The sequence below is a fragment of the Halichoeres trimaculatus genome, unplaced genomic scaffold (assembly GCF_033239565.1).
Source record: "Halichoeres trimaculatus isolate MK-OKI-2021-1 unplaced genomic scaffold, fHalTri1.1 fHalTri1_scaffold_2, whole genome shotgun sequence".
In the NCBI taxonomy this organism is placed as follows: domain Eukaryota; kingdom Metazoa; phylum Chordata; class Actinopteri; order Labriformes; family Labridae; genus Halichoeres; species Halichoeres trimaculatus.
The window spans coordinates 27,928,159-27,950,981 of record NW_027437180.1 but is presented as its reverse complement, the minus strand read 5'-3'; the positions used below and the strand labels follow the sequence as shown (position 1 = coordinate 27,950,981).

General features: G+C 40.3%; 2 protein-coding genes across 2 annotated transcripts; both read right to left on the bottom strand.

The window, feature by feature from the left end:
- Positions 1-177: 177 nt before the first annotated feature.
- Positions 178-7,110, bottom strand: mogs (mannosyl-oligosaccharide glucosidase). Its single transcript, XM_074665353.1, has 5 exons — positions 7,001-7,110; positions 5,676-6,039; positions 4,430-4,653; positions 4,105-4,298; positions 178-3,021 (listed from the first exon to the last, which is right to left on the bottom strand). Exons 2-5 carry the CDS (start codon positions 6,022-6,024, stop codon positions 1,251-1,253), a joined length of 2,538 nt encoding a protein of 845 aa, XP_074521454.1. The 5' UTR covers positions 6,025-6,039; positions 7,001-7,110; the 3' UTR covers positions 178-1,250.
- A 1,057-nt stretch (positions 7,111-8,167) lies between these two features.
- Positions 8,168-22,823, bottom strand: pdcd4a (programmed cell death 4a). Its single transcript, XM_074689511.1, has 11 exons — positions 22,356-22,823; positions 16,016-16,315; positions 15,694-15,791; positions 13,719-13,832; positions 13,343-13,564; positions 12,736-12,833; positions 12,144-12,258; positions 10,769-10,876; positions 9,935-10,045; positions 9,679-9,818; positions 8,168-9,272 (listed from the first exon to the last, which is right to left on the bottom strand). The coding sequence occupies exons 1-11, from the start codon at positions 22,399-22,401 to the stop codon at positions 9,221-9,223; spliced, it is 1,404 nt and encodes a 467-aa protein (XP_074545612.1). The 5' UTR covers positions 22,402-22,823; the 3' UTR covers positions 8,168-9,220.

Sequence of the window (22,823 nt, the reverse complement as noted above, 5' to 3'; positions counted from 1 at the left end):
TTATCAGCCTTAACTTGCAAGTCACAGGACCAATGGTATGTTAGGGTGGGTCACAACAAAGAAGCTTCAATTATTACAAAAAGGATGTGATGAAACATTTTGTGTACGTAAATAGAGGTGACGCATCAAATAAGTACAGTAGGACAAAATAAAAGATGAAAAAATCATTAAACCGTTTATTGTTTGTAACAAAACAAGACAAATGCCATTGTCCATGAGGTATTCCCTGCCAGTAAAGCCACAGGCTAAAGATACAAAATGGGGCTGCTTTTAGGAGGGTGAATCTATAGTATGGTAAGCAAGACTTTCTGTAACACTTTTTTCATGGCTATGTTGAAAAATAAATTATACATCAAAAATGTCATCCAAAAAAGAAAAAAATTGAATCGAGGACACATGATTACAAAGACATGGCACAATATGCTGTAATGGTTCTTTTAGTTACTTGATGCAAAAAAAAATGGAATTCTTTATTTAAGACTTCACAAATACTTCAAGACTTTTTGCAAACAGAAGTCTTATCCTCTGTCCCCTATGTTTTTTCATAGTAAAAATCTGTGTGAAGCACCATACGGTGCTTGGCACCTCATACAGCATGTTGTTTTAAATCACATTTTAATTCAATTGAAGGTTTCATGTGGAAATGTGACACTAAATTGCATTTTTCTAGTTTACGAACCAATTGAATCTGCAAGGATGTCCAACACTTCTGGTAGATATGTCTGTTTCTGTCCTGCTCAGACAAACTTCCATTTTATCTAACTTAGGGAGAGTTTAATACAGGGGAGCCATCTGCGAGCCATTGAGACATTTTTAAGAACGAAGATGACTGCAGCCATGTGGAACATCCTGAATCTGTTACTACATCAGTATTTACAAAATAGACCTCAGCTCATGATACATACTTTTATTAGGTTTAGACAGCTCAGCCACATCCTGCAGAGCCTCTTTGCATCATTTTAAACCAGGAGTCTTATGAATCTGCAAGTGTTGCGAGCTATCTAGCCCTGCACGTCTCAATGCTCTTATGGGTTTTTAGACTATAAATTAAGTTGATGGGCCGTTAATTTAGTGTCCACTAAAATTGACTTTTAAAAATCAGATATGAAGTAAGAGGTCCGAGACTAAGACTCAGAGTTTCTGAATTTCCTCAACCAGAAAATGCATACAGCCATCCTAACACCTGATCATGTTGTTTTCAGATCAAATAAAGGCAAATATCAAAGAACAAATGAGATGATTCTACATTATCAGTACTGTTCAGCCATCATTAATACTGCCAGGGCAGACCAGCCGGTGAAGGGGTGGCTTCCCTGGCCCCTGCCAGTGCTGTCATTGTACTGTTCCCAGATATAGCCCGTTTCCATATACTGTCTATAAACATTATTGATAATGTTAGTCCTGAGTTCCTCGTAAAGAGCAGCTGCCTTCTCTTTGTATGGTCCTTCTATGTTGCCGTAGTGGTGTAGGGCCCTGACAGCTAAATAGTTGATGTTAATCCATATTGGACCCCTCCAGTACGGGGCATCATGTTCAGTGTTTCGCTCCATATACATCGGATCAGACTTAGAAAGCGATCGCAGGCCGTAGGGTGTCCACAGCTTGTTGGAGTCTCTCATGTCACGAAAGATGTGTTCCAGCTTGGGTGAGTCTGGTGTAAGAATGTGTAGTAAGAAAGGGAACAAGCTAACGTAACCCAATGCCTTAACAAACTGTTCTTTGGGAGCCCTGCGGACTGAGCGCACAAGGCGTGCCACAGGGAACTGATGACGAGGTTGTCCAGGTGGAACATACACCTTCTCCTGCTGCAAGAACACGGCCTGGGTGTGGTTTCCATAGTCACTGAAAGCACGAAGTTGTTCTGACCAGTGGAGGTCATTCAGCAGATTGTTGTCACTGAGCACTTGGTGGGTGAGTTCATAGTCGTCGTGGGGCTCGCCCAGAAGCTTGGCTATACTGGCCATGATGCCTGAGGACAGGGTCATCCAGCAATGTAAATCCACGTGGCGTTCTTCTGTAGATGGGTGTGAGGCCCGGGGGTAGTCGTCCAGTCCAGAGGTCAAAGTTTTTGGATTTAGGAACAGATTTGTGTCCTTGTCCCGTCCACGCCAGCGATAAGAGTTTGGTAGAGGCCCTGCCTGTGTCGTGTTGTACCACTCAAACCAGGTTTTCAATCTGGGGAAGAGTCTTCGGAGGAAAGGCAGGGTTTCTCGAGATGCTGCATTATCTGGATTTGAAGTGAGCTGTTCAATAAGCTCCTGGAGGGCCAAGAAAAGAGTTGGTGGGTTGGCGTTTTCATTCCGCTGAACTACAAACTCAGCCGGGACTTTACTGCGAGCCTCGTCTCCCAGTATCTGCTCCCGGGGGATCCAGCCCTCCATATTCATCAGGTTTATCCAGTGAGCAATGGCTTCCCTGGTTACCTGGGGATCCCACTTGCTGAGCAGCAGCTGGTGGAAGCCTTCATCCCAAAGGAAGCCTCTAGGGAAGAATGAGCGTGATGGTACGGCAGTGAACAAAGCCCCTTCAGGGTAGAGGAGCGGGTATTCATTGTAGACTGACTGAACTACTGACTGGCCATAAAAGTAGCCCATCCCACCAAGCATGTTGCTGAGTGCTGCTTTGGCAAACTTAATCTGTGACCAACTATAGCCTTTGTTCTCAAGCCCAAAAGTCTTTTCAAACTTTGTATCAAACTCCGCTTTCCTCCTCTCCAGTTCCTGAGTCATAACGGAGCCCACAAGTTGGTTGGGGCGGTTATGGAAGCTACCAGACTCAAACAGGACTTCAATCTGGAATGGTGTCTGGACAGTCACTTGGTGGACCACAAAGTCACTCTCCTTCCTGGTGTCTGCAGGTTTCTGTTGGTTTTGGTGATGCGGGGGCTTGTAGGTGTCGACAGCTATGTAATGCCTCTTCTCACCAGAAGGAGGGCTGTACACAAACCTGCGGTTCAGACTGTGCTTCACAATGTCGGTCAGCTTCTCCAAGCCAGGGGAAACAGTCTGAAGATGGTTGTAGCTGAAAAGAGAAGGAACTTTATATTTGACAGATTTCTGTTTTACAGTCTATGAAATCAAAGCAGTGGCACAAAAAGTTAAAGAAGTTCTAGTCATCGACTAACACAAGAGTGATCTCAACTGCACTAGCTATGCTTGTGAAGCCGAAGCACATTGTGTCATAGCCTGAAGGCCTGATGCAAGCTTTGTAGTCTCATACTGTACTGATGACTCAGAGGTTAGGTGACCGGTCACAGTGAAATCAGTCTCTAAGCTCCCACTAACACTTCATCATCTAGGTTGCTATAATAAACCATAGTTTGAGCAATTCTTATTATTTATATCAATGCGTAATGTACCTTTTTATTTTGCTATACTGGTCTCTGGCCCTCATGACTGTGCAAAATATTGGTGCTCCCTGTGAAAATCCTGATCCACTCAATACAGAAATACAAAACAGCAAGGACGTAGGGGAACACAGTCACTAATCAAAACAACAGCTTAGTGCCATCTTTAAAAGAAATATCAGTTCTAAAAATGAATGGTTTGGTTTCTAAATTGAGTTTCAAAAAATAAAGCTAGATCTTTTTAATTTTCTTCCATAATCAAGAGCAAAACGCCCCCAGAAAAGTTTGAATTAATGACGCATCATTCCTTGTAATTCTATTGTTCTCTGAATAGCAAATCAGAGAAACAAAGGATGAAAATTCTTCTTTTGCTGCCATCTAGAGGTGAGATTTTCTCTTAATCCCAGTACTGTAGTGTTTGGTTGGTCACACTACAATATGACGTGACATGATCACTGAGTATCATCCAGAGTTCACATGTCCGCTGTTGGGATGCAAGAAAGTTGCAACAGATTTCAACATTCAAAGGCTCAGTCTGTAAAGATTGAGTGCTTCGTCACACCATAAACATCCTCATGCAACTTAGTGTATGGACATCTTACATGTGCATTTTAAAAAGCCACTCTTCATAGTTACAATATGATGATGACATCTCACTTTTTTGAAGGTGTGATTACTGAGCACTGGCAGTATTTCTATCGTGTTTTCCCTGATCGCTCTCTTTTCACTGCTGCAGACTTGACCGTTCACACCAGTACCTGGCATATTTAGCGCTGGATAACTCCCCAGTAACTGGCTTTCGAAAGGTAATCTTGAAATTGCCAAGCTCCTCTGAGACACCAGTGATGGATGCGAGGCGATTTCTTTCCTCAACATGAGCCTCCAGTGACCCCTGTGTGTCTGCTGCTGCGTAAAACATGAGGGAAATGACTGGTGCTTGAGGGGCTGAGCTCTGCAGGATAGAAAGAAAAGAAAAATATTAAATACATATTATTAATAAGCCCAAACTTAAATTTATTGAAATCTTTACCACACTAAGTTAGTATATTTGGATAATTGAAGGGACAACTGTGCAGTATTCACATGCTGTTTAGCAGTTATCCTCCAGGTCCAGTCTCCTCCGTGCTCTCCTCCCATCCTCTTAACAAACTCTGTGGTGAGTGTGAAATCGTTGTCACGGATTTCCTGGACCCCAAATGTGATCCCATCATGCATCAGCCAGCCATAGCCTTGCAAACGATCTCCTTGTTCGCAAGTGTGCCTCAGGTTTACATCTATGTCAGAAAACTGACGCATCCACATCATGCCTGGGGAAGTGAAATCATAGAGAAAGAACATTATGGTTGTGCAGCACTAAAGATTAGAAAAATACCCAGTGATTCAACATAAAATGAAAGTGGATCTATGCACCATGTCACCAACCAGCTGGGATTTTGAGCACAGCAATGCTTAATTATCTGTTTTAACTCAATATTGGAAAATGTGATGCAGTTTGTGCTTTCAGCTAATTAACAATATTGGTCATCCAAATTGGCTGTCAGGGTAAACAGTGCTAGGAATTGGGGCCAAAATTTACTTGAATTTGACAGGTGCCTGGGCTTTTTTCCCAACCTGTCCACTGATGAAGTGCAATTAAACACTGAAGACTTGGTTAGAGCAGAAAAGCAAATATTTTGTCAAAGCGAAGGATTAGCTAGTGAAAAAAAGATCCTTTCCTAATACAAAGTGGTTTAAGATTTGAGTTCGAGTTTGTTAATATAAACACAATTATCTTTTAGGAACACTATGCTCACTTTTTTGTGGGCTATAACATGATTTATTGTTTTGTAGCTCCCAAATTGGGAAAAAAAGAAAAAAATAAATATATACACATATCTATACAACTGAGTGTCTGTTGCTCCATCTCTTGCAATCAATTAAAGCAAAATCATGATCACATACACAGAGATAAAACTTCAAATTACACTTACTGTTTACATGGCTCAAAACTTCCAATTACAGAAATGTTGAAAATGTTGGCATGCTATTAAGATTTGTTTTAACCTTTCCTCAGATTTAGACCTAGTACCTTTAAAATATTACGGATCTTAGCTACAATTCTGCAAAAAGCAGCGATAGATAGGGTCAATTGAACCATTAGCATTCACAACCAGTGCTTGTATACTAAAGTTATACTAAAATAATACTAAAGTAATCTATTTGCTTTGATTTAGGGTTCCCATATTGAACCAACCTGACACTGTTTGATCAAGTCTTTTTCAAATTTGAGTTCTCTTTTCATTCCCCTGCCATAACGTTACTCAGCTGAACTATGGAAATGTCAGCATACCTGTTACGATGGAACTACGACTCCTGGTTTTCATTCCAAAATAAGCCTGAGGCCTATACGAGCCCCAGAACCTCTCAGGCGAAACCTTGGCACTGCTGCTGTTGGCATCCAGGACAGAGGGTGACGGATGCAGTGTCACCACCCGTTTGGCCAGGCTAGACCGCATGTACAGAGCATAAAAGAACCAAATCAAACTAAATATGCAGAGGCCAATGGAGATGTTGATGAAGATTTTTCCAATGTCAACTTTCTTTTTCTTTTCTTTGCGATGAAACACAGAGGGCTTCTCATCTTTCCTTAGAGGGGGAGCGGCTTCACTAGTCACCACCCTCTTTCTCTGCCTGCCCATCCTGCCCCTCTGAAGCTGTAAGACATAAGTGAAAACCAAAAAAAATTAATTTTATGATTTGAATGAGTTAAATTAAAAACATTAAGATCACATGAAGGAAAAGGATGAAAAAAAGGGTGTATTTGGTATAGTTTCAGGCTTTGCAGTTTTTGAACTGTATGAACCACTTATGTCCCTCTAATTTCATTTTATAAGTTAGCATATTTAAAGCTGACTGATATTGGAAATGTTTCATTCAACTGGATGAGCCTTTTAAAAACCTGGGAACCGTGTCTCTTAAAAGTCTAAGCCCACTCAGGTGGAGTAGCTTTAACACTAAAACAAGATCTGAGGCCGCCCACTACACCAGGAAATTGATTCAAAGTCTGAACTTCACATTTCTGATGAGTACAATAGAGTGGACATGGCTAAGATGAAGTAACCACTGTCCACATAAACCCAGTACTGAGGGGGGTTCATTCAATGAACAAAGCTTTGAAAATGACTGTTCTTAATGGGGTATTTGCAATACAACGTTCGGCCACACATCTAAGAACATGCCATCTGCTTGACAGCAGTTCAGAGTCTAATGTAACGTACGAGAAGTTAACGTCATGCTAAATAAAAATAGCAGCCAGGCTAAGTACACGTCAACGCTTACTCATACATGATGGCAGAAACAGCAAAATTATCACCCCAATTATTTTACAGATTAACCTCAAACGCTACAACAAGTGTGTGTGACAGAGTAGCGAACAGAAACACCTGTTGTTTCTGGTGCATATTCACTTAGTGAGTCCCCACTATGCCCCGGCAATGCAAGGTTGCTTGCAGGCTGCACGTTACTCGCTAGTGGTGTTGTAATGCTAATGATAGTTTAGGTACAACAGGCCAATTCTCACAAAGTAAAACGTGATTTTGAGAGGCCGGGTACTCATCAAGTGCGGGTTCAGCACCTGGTTGTGATGTAAAGATAGCATCGTAAATGATAACTTACCTGTCAAAATATCAGAGTCTCAGCTGCTCATTATCCGTTGCTAGCTTACTAGCCACTTCCTGATTACTGGTTCAACTGACGTGTAGTACGCTCCTCAACGTAAAGATGTGACGTCACCACCACTCTTCAGATGGGGGATCTGACTCCCAAATAAAAGAAATGCAACTTAAAATATATATAATTAGAATTAAAATGACCAATTTGCCGCTATCAAATTTCAAAATATAAACCGTTTCCACTGGTACATGTTCTCACACAATGGCTGTATCCGAAATCACTCACTACTCACTACTCACTACTCACTACAGAGTGCACCACATTTAAATCACTATATAGGGGAAGGGAATGATAGTTTTGGACACAACCAATATTTCTATTAGCAGCAGGGTTAGATTCAGGCTTTATGATAGGGGAGACCTAGTTTGGCACCAATTCATACATTGGTGACATGAACTTCTGGGTGCCTGCAAACATAAATGATCAGCTATCATGTCAATACTACCCCAAGCCTATATTTTATAATCTGCTTCCGATTATTATAAATTCAATCACAGATTAAAAATTTTACAGCATGAAATAGAAATTTATTAGAAGAAACAAATCAAATCATTGTTTGAGGGAAATATGTCATTTTATTGAAATATATATATGATTTTATGAGAGTGTGTTATGAACAATTAGCTAATCCAAAAATGTGTAAATTTTACAAAGATTACTGTAGGAATACAAAACATCAACATTAGAGCCTCTATTTGGAGAAGATGGCTGCATGCATGAATGTTTCCCACAAATAACATCTGTTTCTAAATATGAACCATTTAACATAATTTCCCTCGACCAGTTATTTACACTTGGCATTAGACTTCACATAGCTGTGCTATGTTCTCACAGGGCAGGGTACCTGAAGTGTACTGTAGCTGGGTCCAGAGTAAGAGCCTGTAAACGAGGAAAAAAAAATAGCTTTGGCCTCAAACAGCTGCACAGGGACTGGAGCAAGTCTCAACATAATAACACCTGCCCTGATTTAAAGTCAAAGAAAGATGGAGGAAAAGCTACCAGTAGCAATTGTTAAAAAATGTGGACAGTGGCTGAGTAACAACTGAAGTTATGCAATTCCACATAACCTGCCATGTGTCTTGAACAAAAAACAAAAACATAACAGAAACATTGTGATTTTGCTTTTTTAATGAATGAAATATATTTCTTGTAGCAACATATTTAACTTTGGTCAACATGTAAAACTCTTACAAACTGTGGCAGGAAAGTCTGAGTATGCCCGACTTGTCTTCAAAGAAAAACTGTGTTGGCCGTTTAACAGGTTTAGAGACAATGTTGAAGAAATACTCAGCTTTAATTATTGTTTAAAGCCTGTACACACAAAAATGCTCTCTTTGTGAGCTGTATTAATCATAAACAGAGTGCCCAAATTTAAGTGTTTAATTACTTTTCAACATATTAACCCCAGTTTTTCTCTAGGTTTCAAAAAGTGTATTGCTCTCAACGCACTGTACCAAAGAAACACCCAAACCAGTTCCAAACAACACTTTGCTTTGACTGCTGTGCTTCACAAAGTGAGCATTTGGCCTCAGAGACCTAGAACCAAAGAAAGAAAGAAAAAAACATTGTTCAGAAAGGATCAATAAACCACTTGAACCTTGAAGCTACAAAGCATGTTGTCCTTGATACAATTTCACATCATTGGTGGCAGAAAAAAAAACATGTTATCTTGAGCTGAGTTTCTACAGGCCCACTGACTGTACAGTTAGCTCTTTCTTTTAAGTGCTTTATTCTTTTATAATGCGGTACATGAAAATAAACGTAACAACAGGTGAAGCTAAGCAAAAAGAAAATGACCCCGATTTTCATCACTCACAATCCTCAGCCTGTAATTCCATCTCTGGCTTCAATTTTTTCTCCAAAAACTGGAATAAAGACTGGCAAGAGGGGCACACCATACCCCAGAACAAAGAATATCCTTACAAAAAACGTACAAACTCAAAAACATTGATGAACAAGATGAAGAGAACTGAACGCCCAAGCCACTCGTCAGTCTACTTTCACCAAACGTCAACGCTGGTTTGTGTAATGACACCATTTGGAGAAGAACAGGGAAACTTGAAGCTGCCAGCATGTCCGGTTCAAGGGGGGAAGGACATGCCAGAGCAGAAACACGGTGCGTGATCTGAAGATAACCCCTCCTCCTCCCTTTGCTCTTGTGGATTAGCTCTTGATAACTCCTCCATCTCCTTCGCTGACAAACCGCTTCCGCCCTCTAGTGGAAGAAGCACAAAAAAGCACAAAACCTGAGGTTAGTTATGATGTGCATCAAACATCATCAAAGGTTAATACTTTAGGAAATGGCTAATGCTTGACGTTGCCCTAAAGTGCATCTCAATTCATGACTGAAAATAGTGCCAAAATCACACTGTGAAAAGTTTATGTAAAAATTTATGAGAACTGCACTTTCCATGTGTTACAGAAAATTACCACTGTCTCCATTAAAACCCAAAAAGTAAATTTAAGGCAGAAAGCCAGAGATGAAGTGGTAGATGTCAAAGTACTGAGAGGCAGACAAAAATCTTTATTTGTTCCACTTATTTTGGGCACTTGTCTATACCAAAATATTACCCTCAAAATGTAATATTGACATGGTAGTAATTAGTTAATGGAGAGCTAACCTAGAGGGACAGGCATCCATCAGCTGCTTGGTGATGACAGCCTCCTGGTAGCAGAGGTCCACAAAAGTCTCCATGATGGAGTGAGCATGTGGTACGTCAAGGTTAAGTTCTGGGAGCTCATCATAGACACGCTGGAAACCCTGCAATGAACACAGAACACACAATGGCCTGTGAGACTATGACTAAGTGGTGATGTTACGATCACGTCTTCAAGAGACTCCAGATAAAAACCAGTGCACTAAATAAAGGCACGGACCCTATTCATCTGATCCACAGTGATGAGGCCTGTTTTCCAGAAGGACTGCAGCAGCTTTACCATCATGTGACTGGCAGAGTCTCCCTTTGACTCCAGCACCATCACTATAGCCTGAAAAACAATAATCAAACACTTAATGAGGGAGAAGGAGAACCAGCTGCAATCATCTAATTACAGGACATTAGCAGAATCAGTGAGCTATGATTACAAGTAGTTTTTAGAAATGTGTACATACATATTTTTACCACTTGGTGGCAATATTTACCCCTTGCCATTAAACACTAAAAGGTTGTTACTGTATACAAACCTGTTACATTTTTTATAGCTATAGCCATAAACTGATAAGACAAGACAAAACCAAGAATATAGTAAACAATAACTGCTCACTATTTGTCATGAACCCTAATAAAGCCTAATGGGTATGCGCTGCTCAACTTTGGGGTAAATTTAGACTCAGGAATCTGACGTTTATGCGTTAAGTGCAGATAAGATTTGCAGAACATGTTGTTTGTGGCAGATTTAAGAAATTACAGTCACTGAGATCGATATTTTGGTGTTTTTTTGTTACCAGTTTTCTCTGCTGTTCACTCAACTGAGCACCAAGAAGAGAAAAAAAAATCACTGTGCTGACACAATCTTGTGTTTTATTGTCATAGCGTGGGCAGAATATGGAGAAATTTCCATAAAATTATGATGATACCTATTCATCTAAAATTTATGTTTTTTTAAGATTGTCTTTCTATTTTGCCTGCAATACTGTTTACTTTTTTTTTTTTTTTATAAATTCAAACAATTCAAAGACTGCTGTAATAATCTGCATCATGTCTCTAATACCTCGTAGACCAGTTCGTGGTGGAAGTGTGGAACCTCCAGATCCCTCAGACAGTGTTCTGCCTCCAGCACATCACCTGATACCAGGTACTCTTTCAGCAGGAGGTTCATCTGAAACACGGACACAGAACTCATAAACAAACGGCCTTCCTGTGTTCTAACTGTGTAAAGACATAAAAAATGCTTCTGTATTATAAAGAAACAAGAAAAAACCTTGATTCATTCCAAAACAGCTTGGATCGTTCGAAGTTATTCTTCCATCTTACAAACACATTGTATCCTCAACTGAGACAAAGGAGAAGAGCTGAACAGAAGGCCTGACAGCACCTGTAAGTACCTGTCCAAGTATTTCATCAATCCACTGTAGACTGGGGGATTTACTCTAGCAATAACCCAAGTTCCTAGGGAAATAAAAACTTGCAATGTCTGACCTCTGGGGAGAAAAAAAACTGTTGTTTTGGAGTTGTTCCTTGAATTCTTTAGTCTCATTTGTCTGCAATGCTTGGTTAAGTGACAATGTGCTTTAAAATGTATTTATAGAACAGTAAGTCATGTCCTATGAAAAGATGAGGAGCAGGACTGATGTAACAAGTGTTAAACTTTTGATGTAAAGCAAAAAAATGTCAGGTCAAATCTGGGTCTAATTCATCAATCTTAAAAAGATGTGTGGTTGCTGAGCACTGGATTGAAAAAATATGTAACGAGAGGGACTTGAAATGTGGACAGGTGGGAGGGGGTGAAGCTGCAAATGAGTACAGGACAATAACAAAGCATAAAAGAAACTCAGTGTGTTTGTCCCGAGGCAGCACAAGAGCGGGCAGGAATTCAAAACTGGACAGGAGAGCCTACAGGTCTGAGAGCTCCTGAAACTCACACACTCACTGACCACAATCGCTCTTTTCTAAACATTCACAAAGCCCTTCCTAATGTTGCGTAACGCACAATTTGCAAGATGTACTCTTAATACTCCCACACCATCCACACCCACATCAGCACAAAGAAATTTAGATCATGGTTCAAATATTACAAACAAACACAGAGGATGGGGCATGTGGTGTGTAATGAACGGTGGAACAGAGTGTGTGTTTGTACACGAGTTGAAGATTTGGGTGTGTATCGGTGTGTGTCGGCCCCTCCTGTGCCCTCGTTTTTGCTCATCTCAGGGAGAGAAAAGTGTTCTGCTGACACAGCAACACAGCAGAGAGCCGGCTCTGTGGCCCTCTACCCAGCATGCATTCCTGCCTTCTGTTCACTAATATAATGTCAATAAAGATGCAGGGCTAAACAAGAGTGTGACCCAGGGTGTAAGGGATTACATGTCTGAAACATGGAAATGAGCAGGTGCCATCAGTATTCAAAGCAGGTGGCCTGAGCTCACCTCTTTGATGAGATGTTTGACAGGTCTCTGGCCTCCACCAACGCCCCACACGTTATCTAGACGCATCATTTCCCTCTTCATGGTCAGCAGCACTGCAGCTCGGTCCAAGGCCACTCTAAAAGAAAAACAACCAACCACAATATGATTGTTTAGCAAAAAAAATGAGCAAAGATGATAGAGTGCAGTTTTTTTTTGCAGCATTGGTTCAAGCAATCATTTTGTCTCTTATATTAAAATTACAGATTCTTCTTCAAGAAGCCTTAAAGGAAAGATTTCTTGATCCTTCATTTGCTACAGAGGCTCAGAAAGGAGATGGTTCGACTACAGTTTGATGGTGGTGCAATACACAGAGATGAAATGACAAATTCAACATGAATCACAGCAACAAAAAAAACCTTACACTAAGTTTGCCTTTTTTCTTAAACATCAACAAGACTCAGCAAAAAGCTCATTGCCTATTTTAACTCTAACATGAAAGATGAGTTTTTCTTAAAAGATGTATTTACTGCAGCAGCTTTACTGCTGTGTTTCCACTGTATTTCCAAAATTAAAAAGTTAATATACAAAAAAGAAATCAATCATATTGGCTCACCTGGCGTGCTCACAGTCCACTTTACCCTTGTAACAGTCCAGGAAAGACATTGGTAGGATGTGGTCTGCTATGGCTCTGGCTATAAACTGGCCCAACATCTAAGAAAAAAAAATCTTTAATATAAACTTTTAATATTTAAATTATTGAATTTGAATTTATTTGATAGGGACGATGCAGTTTAGCATAGTTCACAACAGAGCATGCATCTGATGTGCTGCACAGAGTTTATAGCTAATTGCCAACTTTTGCCCCTAGTTGGGCCTTTAAGTAACAAGATCATAACATCTGCATTTACCAGCAATAAATGGCAAGAAAAAAATACAGGATAACAGTACAATACAAACACATCAACCTAAAAAACGTCAAATTCCCAGTTCAAACAGGAAATTAAAAATATGGCAGACTGAAAATGGTAATAGCTCTGTTTTGCTTTCAGCCAGCACTTGACCATATGTGAATAAATGTAAAATGTGAAGTCACATGAAAAAAACAAAATTTTACTAGAAAGTCCTTCTTTTGTTATTACAAACAGTGAGAAATGTTTTTAAAAGGACCACTCAAAGTCTGGTCAGTAAATCTGAGGCTAGGCCTGCCACCTCGTGTGTACCTGCGGCGCGTCTGGTGTATCCAGTATGAGGTCTGGCAGCTCTTTCAGGATCTTGTCGAATGCTCGGGCCATATCGTTCTGCGACAGCACCTTACCCGTCAGGTCCGACAGCAGGCGTGAGGTCAGCTCTCTGTGGCTGGCCTTTCCTTCCAGGGACAGGGACACAGCCAGGGAGGAGAATTCGTACTTGTGTGGACCCAGGTTCAGCTCCCTTAGCAATGTCTGACCATAGAGAGAGAAACAGGGGGAAGGTTAAAACACTGACCAGTATCAATCAGTGCATACTCGACAGGTGTCAGTATACTAGAGTAATCTGTTAACTTGAGTTCTACAACGATCAATTTACAAACTGAACGACACTGAACGCTCTGTTTACCTGGACCTCTTTTGTGTCTCCGTGTTCAAAGTACTCTTGTACGATGGGGTTAACCATCTTTTCCAGTTCCTTTTCATCGACCTCAGGAACAACTTTTGCATAGACTGTGTCTCCCTGAGAAAACAAACATCACCTTAAGAAAAGTCAACAAAATCAGACGCATTGCAAAAACAACCTAACCCAACTTTGATTGTTCATGAAATGTAAAAAATCAGACACAAGACTAAAATGTGTCTAAAAATATGACAATGATTTAAATAAGAAACAACAACAACAACATATCTTGTACAGGATCCAGGTCATAAAAGTTGTGATGTGGCTCTGTGAAGTGTGATCACTGTTTGACAAATATCCTGTTTTTTCAAATAGCCTGTGTTTTCAGTGTCTCTTTCACTTCTCTTTTTTCTTTCTCTGCTTTACTTCTCAAGAATGTGGGTCATAAACCGGTCCCACTAACTTCCAGGTAAGTGTTCTGTTTGACACAGAGAACAAAAGTCAGGGAAACCAAACGCACGGGTTGAAAAGACTATGGAACTGCAAACTATAAAAATATGAAGAACAACTATTTTCGCTGTTTTAAAAAATAAAACTTGCTCACAGCAAATTTGCAGCATGTAAAAAATGTAATGCTTAGAAATACTGATTGTGCTCTTGACACCCTTTGAAAGCCCAAGTTCTTTAACAGGAAAACAAATATGAATATAACAGTGGCAAAAAGCCAGCAGTCAAACAAGCTGATTCACTTTCCTGTTTTTTGCGTGGCAGTATGAAGTGATTGTTAAAGTTAAAGGGTGATGGAAGAGAACCAAAACAACTTTCTATTGCCAAGAAAAAAAGAATGAACCAGTGTTCAACATTAAAAGTCTTTTTACTCTGTGTGATTAACATAGAGGGGAATTATACTAAAGCCAAACATTTGTGACAAGGTATCAGAGGCATTTGTAAGCAGGTTAGAGTTAATACTGGGAGTTAAAAGACAACTAAATTTATTTGTACATTTTGTCACCTTCCCTGGGGACATGATGACCTGAACTATTTGGAAATCTTTTATCAGTATCATGATTCAAAGGTCAGCACTTGCCTAATGAGTTTCTTCTGTCCCACTCTGACCCAGTTCCCTGTTAACATACTGACATCTTTCCACAACAATCAAGGACGAAGCATAACCGGCCCATCTCAACCACTATCGACATCTTACTGACAGAAGCTCCGTTCCCACTCTGCCACTCAGTCAACACAGCCACAACGGAAAGCGAACAAACTTGCTTAGAGCATTTGTTTGATAAGCGGGTTAAAGATTAAAGATACTGTTGATTGTGATGGGACACAGCCATCTGGGCTAGAAAAAAAAATTCATGTGAGTAGGCGTGTTTAAATGAGCTGCAGCTAGAATCATGTGGACTTTGATATAGAAGTCCGGGATTTCAAAATGCATTCATAATCCAGAATAAATGTCAAACTGGTCTTTGATTTCATGCCATTTCAAATTTCACTGTTCTTTGTTCAAGTGATCAAAGATGTGAGTGTGTGTATGTGTGTGCCTTTTGTCTGAGAGGTGACCATGATTATCTTTTCACAAGTCAGAGCCTCTTTTTATTTTTACTGTTACAGCAACGACATCAGCATGTTTGTTTGAAACGAGTAATAAAAGGAGTCCACAGCTCTGATCAGTGGGCCTCTTTGGAACAAAAAGCTGCTCCACACAGCAGTTCTGACTGAAGTCAACCAACCTCTGCTGGACAGACCATTTCATTTGTAGTGAAAACAGGTCAGATTGGAAGCACACATTGCTGATACTCAGAACATTTTATGTTAAACTTTGTCCAACATTTCTTTATATTTAATGTTCCCCATACTTTCAATGTTGTGAAGTTTTTAAATCAAACATCAGTGTGACGATGCATAACATTTCTCATTTCGCCCAAGCTTGTCTTTCCTACCCTCTGCAATCAGACATGAATTCAGACAGGCTCACCTGAGCAGATTCATCATAGTTGGGGTCTCGTACATCAGGCTCCTCATCTTCATAAACCATCCCAGCAGCCCCCCAAACTCCTTTACCACCAGCTCCACCTGCAGACAGATGACGGAGAAAACAGACATGTATGATTAAACAGTACATTTGACCACATACGATGCAAATTTTCATTACTTTTATCCTGCTGGACAGCATTTCTACCACTGTTTATTTTTCTTTTTTATTACAAGCAGCTCCTCTACTAATATCCCCCTCTTGGCATGGCAGCTCCTAAACAATACCTCAGAATTATTCTTGCACCACTTTGGCACTTACGCACCTTTTTTTGGCAGGCCTCTGCCTTTGCCTGTTCTGGACTTGCGGTCATTGGTGTTGACTTTGCCCTTAGGACTGTTTGGGTCGTTTCCTGTCACATCCCCGGACTCCGAGAACGACTCGCTAGTGGAGTTGCGGGATGAGGACTTGCGCATGCGTCGCTTTGCTTTGGCTTTGAGTCGTGCCTCATGGAGCGCTTTCTCCTGAGGCGTCCAGTTTCCATTCACTTCTGCTTCGTTCAGATCCTCATCACCACTGTAGGTGCGGTTGGCCTCTGCCAGGTTCTCCTCGAAAGAAAACACCCCTGTGGGCAGAAAATTGGAATAGATTAAGACAGGTACTGTTGCTATAATGCAAATAAAGTGTATACTATAGACAATTCTGACATTAAAGATGGGTAAAAAACTTATGGAAAGCTTTTTGAGTTACACAGGGTTGACGCACATCGACGACACCTCATTTAAAGTATTCAATGCTGTTGCAGATGGTCTGTGTCTGAAAAGTGACAGTGAAACTTTTGATGTACAATTGGACTTTTTTAACTGATTTCTAGTCTTAACCATTTCAAGCAAACTGGTTACTTTGAGTTTGAGGAGGTTCTCGTGAGGGCACAGTCAGTGCCTTTTGAATTACTCAGATCTTGAGTCCCAGGAATACAGCCAGAGAAATGTGGCCATGCTGGTCAATGGACTGTGGTTGCTCGATGGGGATATACATAGAGAGATGTGTATGCATTGCTTTTTTCATAGGAGATCTCTCATTTCTCTTTGAATATGACACAAACTGAAAACATTATAAATTATTTAACTGCATATACAATTCATACAAAATGTGGCATGAATCTCCTCCACTTTTCAGGGCTGACCTCTTCAAGAAACAAAATATAAAAATGATGCAATGAAAAAATAACAGACTATGAAGTTTTAAAACCCCTATAAGAGATTCAAATCTTAAAAAAATATATATCATAATCATAAAATTTTAGATAATGATAGGCATATTTGATCCCATTTGAACTTGGAAGAACATTTCAGTGTAACTCATTATTTATGGAAATACAGAGAAATGTTTGGCATGTTACTGCTGCACATGAAAGATTTAGTATGAATCTTAAAGACTGCGACTACAGTAAAAGCGTGGGATTCATGGACTCAGATCAATAACAGGTGCATTCGGCAGCTTTAACATAACAGATACTCAAAGTCAAATGAGCCTGCATGTTCTACAAGCCACAGCCATGCTTTGCACAACTCAAAACTTAAAAAAGGCAACAGTCCACTTCTTCACATGCATTGTTGGATCACTCACCGGCTCTATCAGCAGCCATGAGATGGGTCAAAGTGTAAACCAACGTTTTACAATTTGGTCCTATAATACTATTATGCTACTCCTGTGCATGTAAAGAAAACACTGTTCAGAAGGAGAACAGCACTGCCTGGTTTGCTTCTTCTAGAGACAACAACAAGTGGAAATAGAGAGCTACAGGCAGGTGGGAGGGAGCATGGAGAAGCATGGTGCAGAAATGCTGACACCAGTTTTTATTTCTCAGTCTTCTCGCGAGCAGTGGCTAGAGTGGACCTGACTACATATGGCTTGGTTGGGTCTATGACTGGTCACATGACAGGGCTACAGGAAAAAGGAGAGACATAGAGAGAGAGAAAGAGAGAAAGCATGAGGAGGAGGAGGAAGAATGTCTGAGGGTGTAATGAATACTCTGAGTCCTTATGCACGCTCCCCAAATGGCAATTTGAGGACTTCTGGGCCTATAGATTACAGGACACGTGGACAAAAGTCCCAGAGGGAGAGGGAATATGTCCAAGCAACTGGTCAAACTAGCATGCAGCAGTCTGAATGTAGCCCAAGTTGCACAGCAAAATTCTAGTGCAGGGTAAAAAGTTGCAATTTGATACAAGAAGTAGCACCATTTAAAAAGCAGAATCTGAAACATCAGCTGTTACTATGTCTTTAGTTTGCTCAGGAAGATGAAAAAGTAATGAAAAGGAAACACCTCTAGCAAAGCTGGACACCTCCCTAATTCAACCTGTAGTACTCAGTGCAGCGCCACACCCTTGGCCTTCAAAAACTGTAAACAGCCACCCATGTGTCATCTCCTCTTCTTGCTGTTCCTCCTCCTTACCTCATGTAGGTCACAGGGGCTGCCAGCGCAGTAAATAAGGAACTAACCAATGGTAACTGGCCAAATAAAACACTGGCCAATTGGAGTGCAGCAGAAATATGGGAAGGCAGAAAAAGTTACTGCTGTTTGCCAAGTCAAGAGTTGCAAAACAAGCAGAAGAAAAAGCAGAGATCGAGTGCGTCTATAATGCAGAGCTTTACTGCAACTTTGGTTTCAAGGTTTAACTACACAGAAAGTGTCTCATTTTAGAGTCCCATTAAAATGATCAAACAATAATTTAAAGCAAACTTTTTTTTTAAATGGGCCACCAGCTGGGAATTGTTTTTTTTTTCCCACAACACACAGTGATATGCAAGCCAGCGCAGACCTCTGCCCTACATGCTGTGTGGGAGCTTTCCCCAGTCAGAGAGACGCACTGCTGAGGCATTCAGTTTTAGGTGTCTGTACAGTAGCAGTGTTTGTGAACGTGAGGGAGGTCAGTGGAGCACGGATCTCATGTATCTCCCAAGGGACAGACCTTGAGTTTACAACAGCACGCGCAAAACATCCTGAGAGTAGGAGGGGACTTTTGAAAATCAAATATAGCGACTTATTTTATCTTTTTATTTTGACATGCAGAGAATTACAGCGCTGTTTACAAATTCTCTGTGCTGGTCTTCAACCTTCATTTACGACATATACGAGCTGGTTTTGGGATAATGGTTTGATCAAAATCATGTTTTTTAAGTCATTTACACAATAAATAATTAGTATTTTCGCCTCTTTGGTTTGACTAATAAAAAAAACAATTTCCTATGAAAAAGTCAAAACATTAAAACGCAAAGACAGGACCTTAAGAAACAACAGTCATATTGATAAAACAGTGCACTGGTTTACATGTTAAGTTTGTTTTATGCTGAGGACAAACTTAATTTTGTATCAAGTTGAAGATGACAAACAAAAAGTTCACTTAATGAACCCTCAGTGACAAATGAATGACAGAGTTAGTGCAGACAAACAGATCTGCCTGTGTGATAACTGAAAAGGATCGCGCACGCATACAGAGACACTTTCTTAGCTTTCATACTTTTTCTTCTTTCACTTATTCCTCAAACAAATCTTAGTTAAAAGGGTCAGTTAATTAAAAATCTATCCACAACACTCAACCTCCATCTGTCAATATTAAAACATAACAGAGAACATTTGGCGTCCTGTATGGCCAAACAAGCATCTGTACAACACTACAGGGCACAAAAAGTAAAAAACTGTCCTGCTGCATGTGGCCTTGTGGTGATAATCTATCAAAGGACAAAAGGGTGTGGATGTCCTGGAGGTTAAACTGTCATTTCAGTAAATGAAAGGAGGCAGTATTTGACTTCAAAACAAGTTTAAGATGCATCACATTAAAGGTACAGTAAGTACAGAAGCTGGCCACACACATTTGACAAATCATATAATAAGGTCACCACATCTGAGATTATTGCCCAAATCACTTTTTATGAATGCAGACAGAGATAAACAACTTGATTTAGAGTGAGCTGACTTTGCTTATCTGACAACAGTTCTACAGTTTCAGCAGATAAAGAAAACTGATCAGAACTCAGATACTTCAGGAAGGTTTTTTTCCAACTGAAAAACATCCTAATTGTTTGCATTAAGTTTTCACTTTGATCTAAACCACCCACATATGCAAACATGTGATCATGAATGTGTGCAGGATTTAAGAGGGTAAAAAAAGCATTAATGTCTCAAAATGTGTGCTCTACAGGCCACACAGAGATCTGACTGGACATTAAAAGCAGTGGGGATTTTTCTTTCATGTTCTTACATGTACTTATCCAAAGATGACTGAAAATTTGCTTGCTGACTAGGCTTAAAATCTGCATTGGCAGGACATTCATCACAGCAAAGACAAGATCTGTGTTAATCCACAAACTCGCCCACACACTAACAGGTTATCAGAGGTGAAACACTGCTTTAAATACGCTCAGACATAAGCCCGTTTGTAGTACTACCCTAATTCCTAAGGTCTATTTTAACTTAGAAGCGTGAGGCAGAAATTAAGGATCTCAAAGATATAGTCCAAGATTAGAGATGGGTACCTTTCACATTTGAAACTACTGATTGTCAGGTACCAGGCATGGGTACCTCACAAACTATATAGGTACTCCACGGTACCAATTTTTGGTACTTTTCTGTGTGTTTATGTGACATTAAATACGGATATGTTTAATTATGAAAATACTCTCAATTTAATATATCTATTTCACAGTATATAAACTTGCAGGCTGTGTTCATGTCCAACAGGGAAAATCACCACCTCTTCCACTCCCGGTCAATAGCTGTAGAGTACCAAACTTAGTACCCATCCCTATCGAAGATATAGGGTTTATACATATTCTACAATAGACATCATATGACTGGGCCGCATAATGTGACAGAACTATGAACCAATGTGTGAATTACTTTTAAAGTGTCAAAGGAATAAAAATACTTGGAAATAATAATGGAACAAAATATCCATAAATAATATTTTAAAGCTTACAAATTTTTGCTGGCACAAATGCTATTTTGCTCTCACTGTTTAGAAACACTTGAAGCTTTAGAATGACAGCAATTTACAATCAGATTGTTAAAGGACTGTTTTATTCCTTTTATCATCGCTGCAAATCGCTATTTTGACAGGTGCATGCAACACTTCAAAATACTCAAAACAACAAAGACATTTGGACTCAAAGTTGGCTGTCACCAATCTATCATTTTGTGAGCACAGCAGTAATAAATAATATGTTTTATCTATAGGCTTTACACTAACACCATGTAAATAATACAGGACTTCACTTATCACACAGGTGGATTATTGATAAGATTTCACTCAGTAAACTTTTCATTTTTCCCTGTATTGCTGTATGAGAGTTCAATGCCCTGCCCAGACTGACCCGCATCATATAGAGGAGTTGTTTTTCCCCCACAAAACAAAAGACTCTTTCAATGTGTGTGACCACTTCATCAACAGACTACTGCCCAATCAAGCGTGGCCAACCTCTCTTAAGAAAGACAGCCTGCAGAGTTCATGCAGAAAAGCCCATCTGTGCACCGAGACACCACCACGGCAGTGTCATACACCACGTGGTGTCTGCGTGCACAGATTCGCGTCTGTATTAACAACACAAAACATGTCAAAGCTACAACTGGTTAAAGCGTTTACAATGCATTTATACTACTTATGTAACCTTAAATACACGGGTAGTGTACAGATTATGTAAGGCGCTCCTATTGGCTCTTATATTAGGCTATACATGTCGACGTCATCGCTTGTCTGAGCGAGAAAAGCACGGAACTCGATGTGCCATGAGCAGAAGTATCAAACAGAGGCTCTGCGCAATGATAACAAACGCTGCATGTACACTGTATGCGTAAAGCACGCATGCATGGTCGATTTAAATACCCAAGGCAGTCGAAAAGTACAAGTTCAAACAAGACTGCAACCTAAATGTGTATACAACACGGTTTAAATTGAGCCCTTCAGGCATTTCGCCATTTAGAATGTATTATTTAACGCAGAAAAGGACTAGTGACATCATCTGCGGTGCATCCAGGTCAAAATACGTCCTAAAAATAATATAGGCAAACATTGAAAGGTAAATGAAGGACGTGGTGGGTGGAAAAAACGTGCTGATATCGAAGAAAGTGATGAGGAACCACTGCAACAATATCCTGCCTATCAAAGAAAGAAAGGTACAGCAGCTCATCTAATTCGTGTTTAGGTTTAACAACCACAATATGTGGCCTATAAAGATCTCCTCTGATAATAAGGATACATTCCGCAGCTGTTCCAATGTGTGCAAACAACGACTTCACAAAGCGGAAGTGAGCAATGTGTCCTCCAATCAGACACGTAAAAGGGTTAAATGTAAACGAAGTCAAACAAACCGAATGTAATCCAACAAAACATCAAAATGTAAGAGATTTGGTTGGTACTGCAGTGCGAGAAGCAAAGCTGCAGCCGTGTTTACATTTATTGTTGAACCAGACCTCGACATTTCTGTGTGTGAGTGTGTGAGTGAGGCTTTAACGGAGCACATGGTGGAGCGTGTCCAGAGCTCGCTGCAGCCCATCCCATGCAGGGACAATGGATCCGGGAGAGCATGCCATCAGGCCCCGCGGTCGCTCCATGAGGTTTGCACGAATGAATGCACCATGAAACACAACTGGGTTTATCACTCACCGTCGGCTTCGGGAGCGGAGGACCACGTATCCACTTCGGTCGCCATGGCGCTTAGCAAATGCTCGGTTTAAAAATCTTCACAGTGCTCTCTCCTCCTGTCGAGCTGTAACAAATTCCTTCAAAAATGTCAGGAAACCCGTCTAGAGGGATATCTAGAACACTATGTTTTGAAGAGAGGCGAACGAGAAGGCAAATCTTAAATCCAGAGTCTCTTATTCGTGCTGCTCGTTATCAGCTGAAGAAAATGCAAAACAATAAGACCCAGATAAATTACAAAGAGAGCAAATGTGCTACAGCGAGTATGCGAAATGCTAAGGTTGGAAAACTCCTCTCAGCATTAAGGGCTGAGTAGAGTACAGTTTAGGAGTGAAGGAAAGGGGAAAGAAAAACAGGTTAACTAGTCAAAGAGCATTTCAAACAAACAGGCTTCAAGATAAACAAAGTCTGTTTTTAACTTTGCAGGAGCGA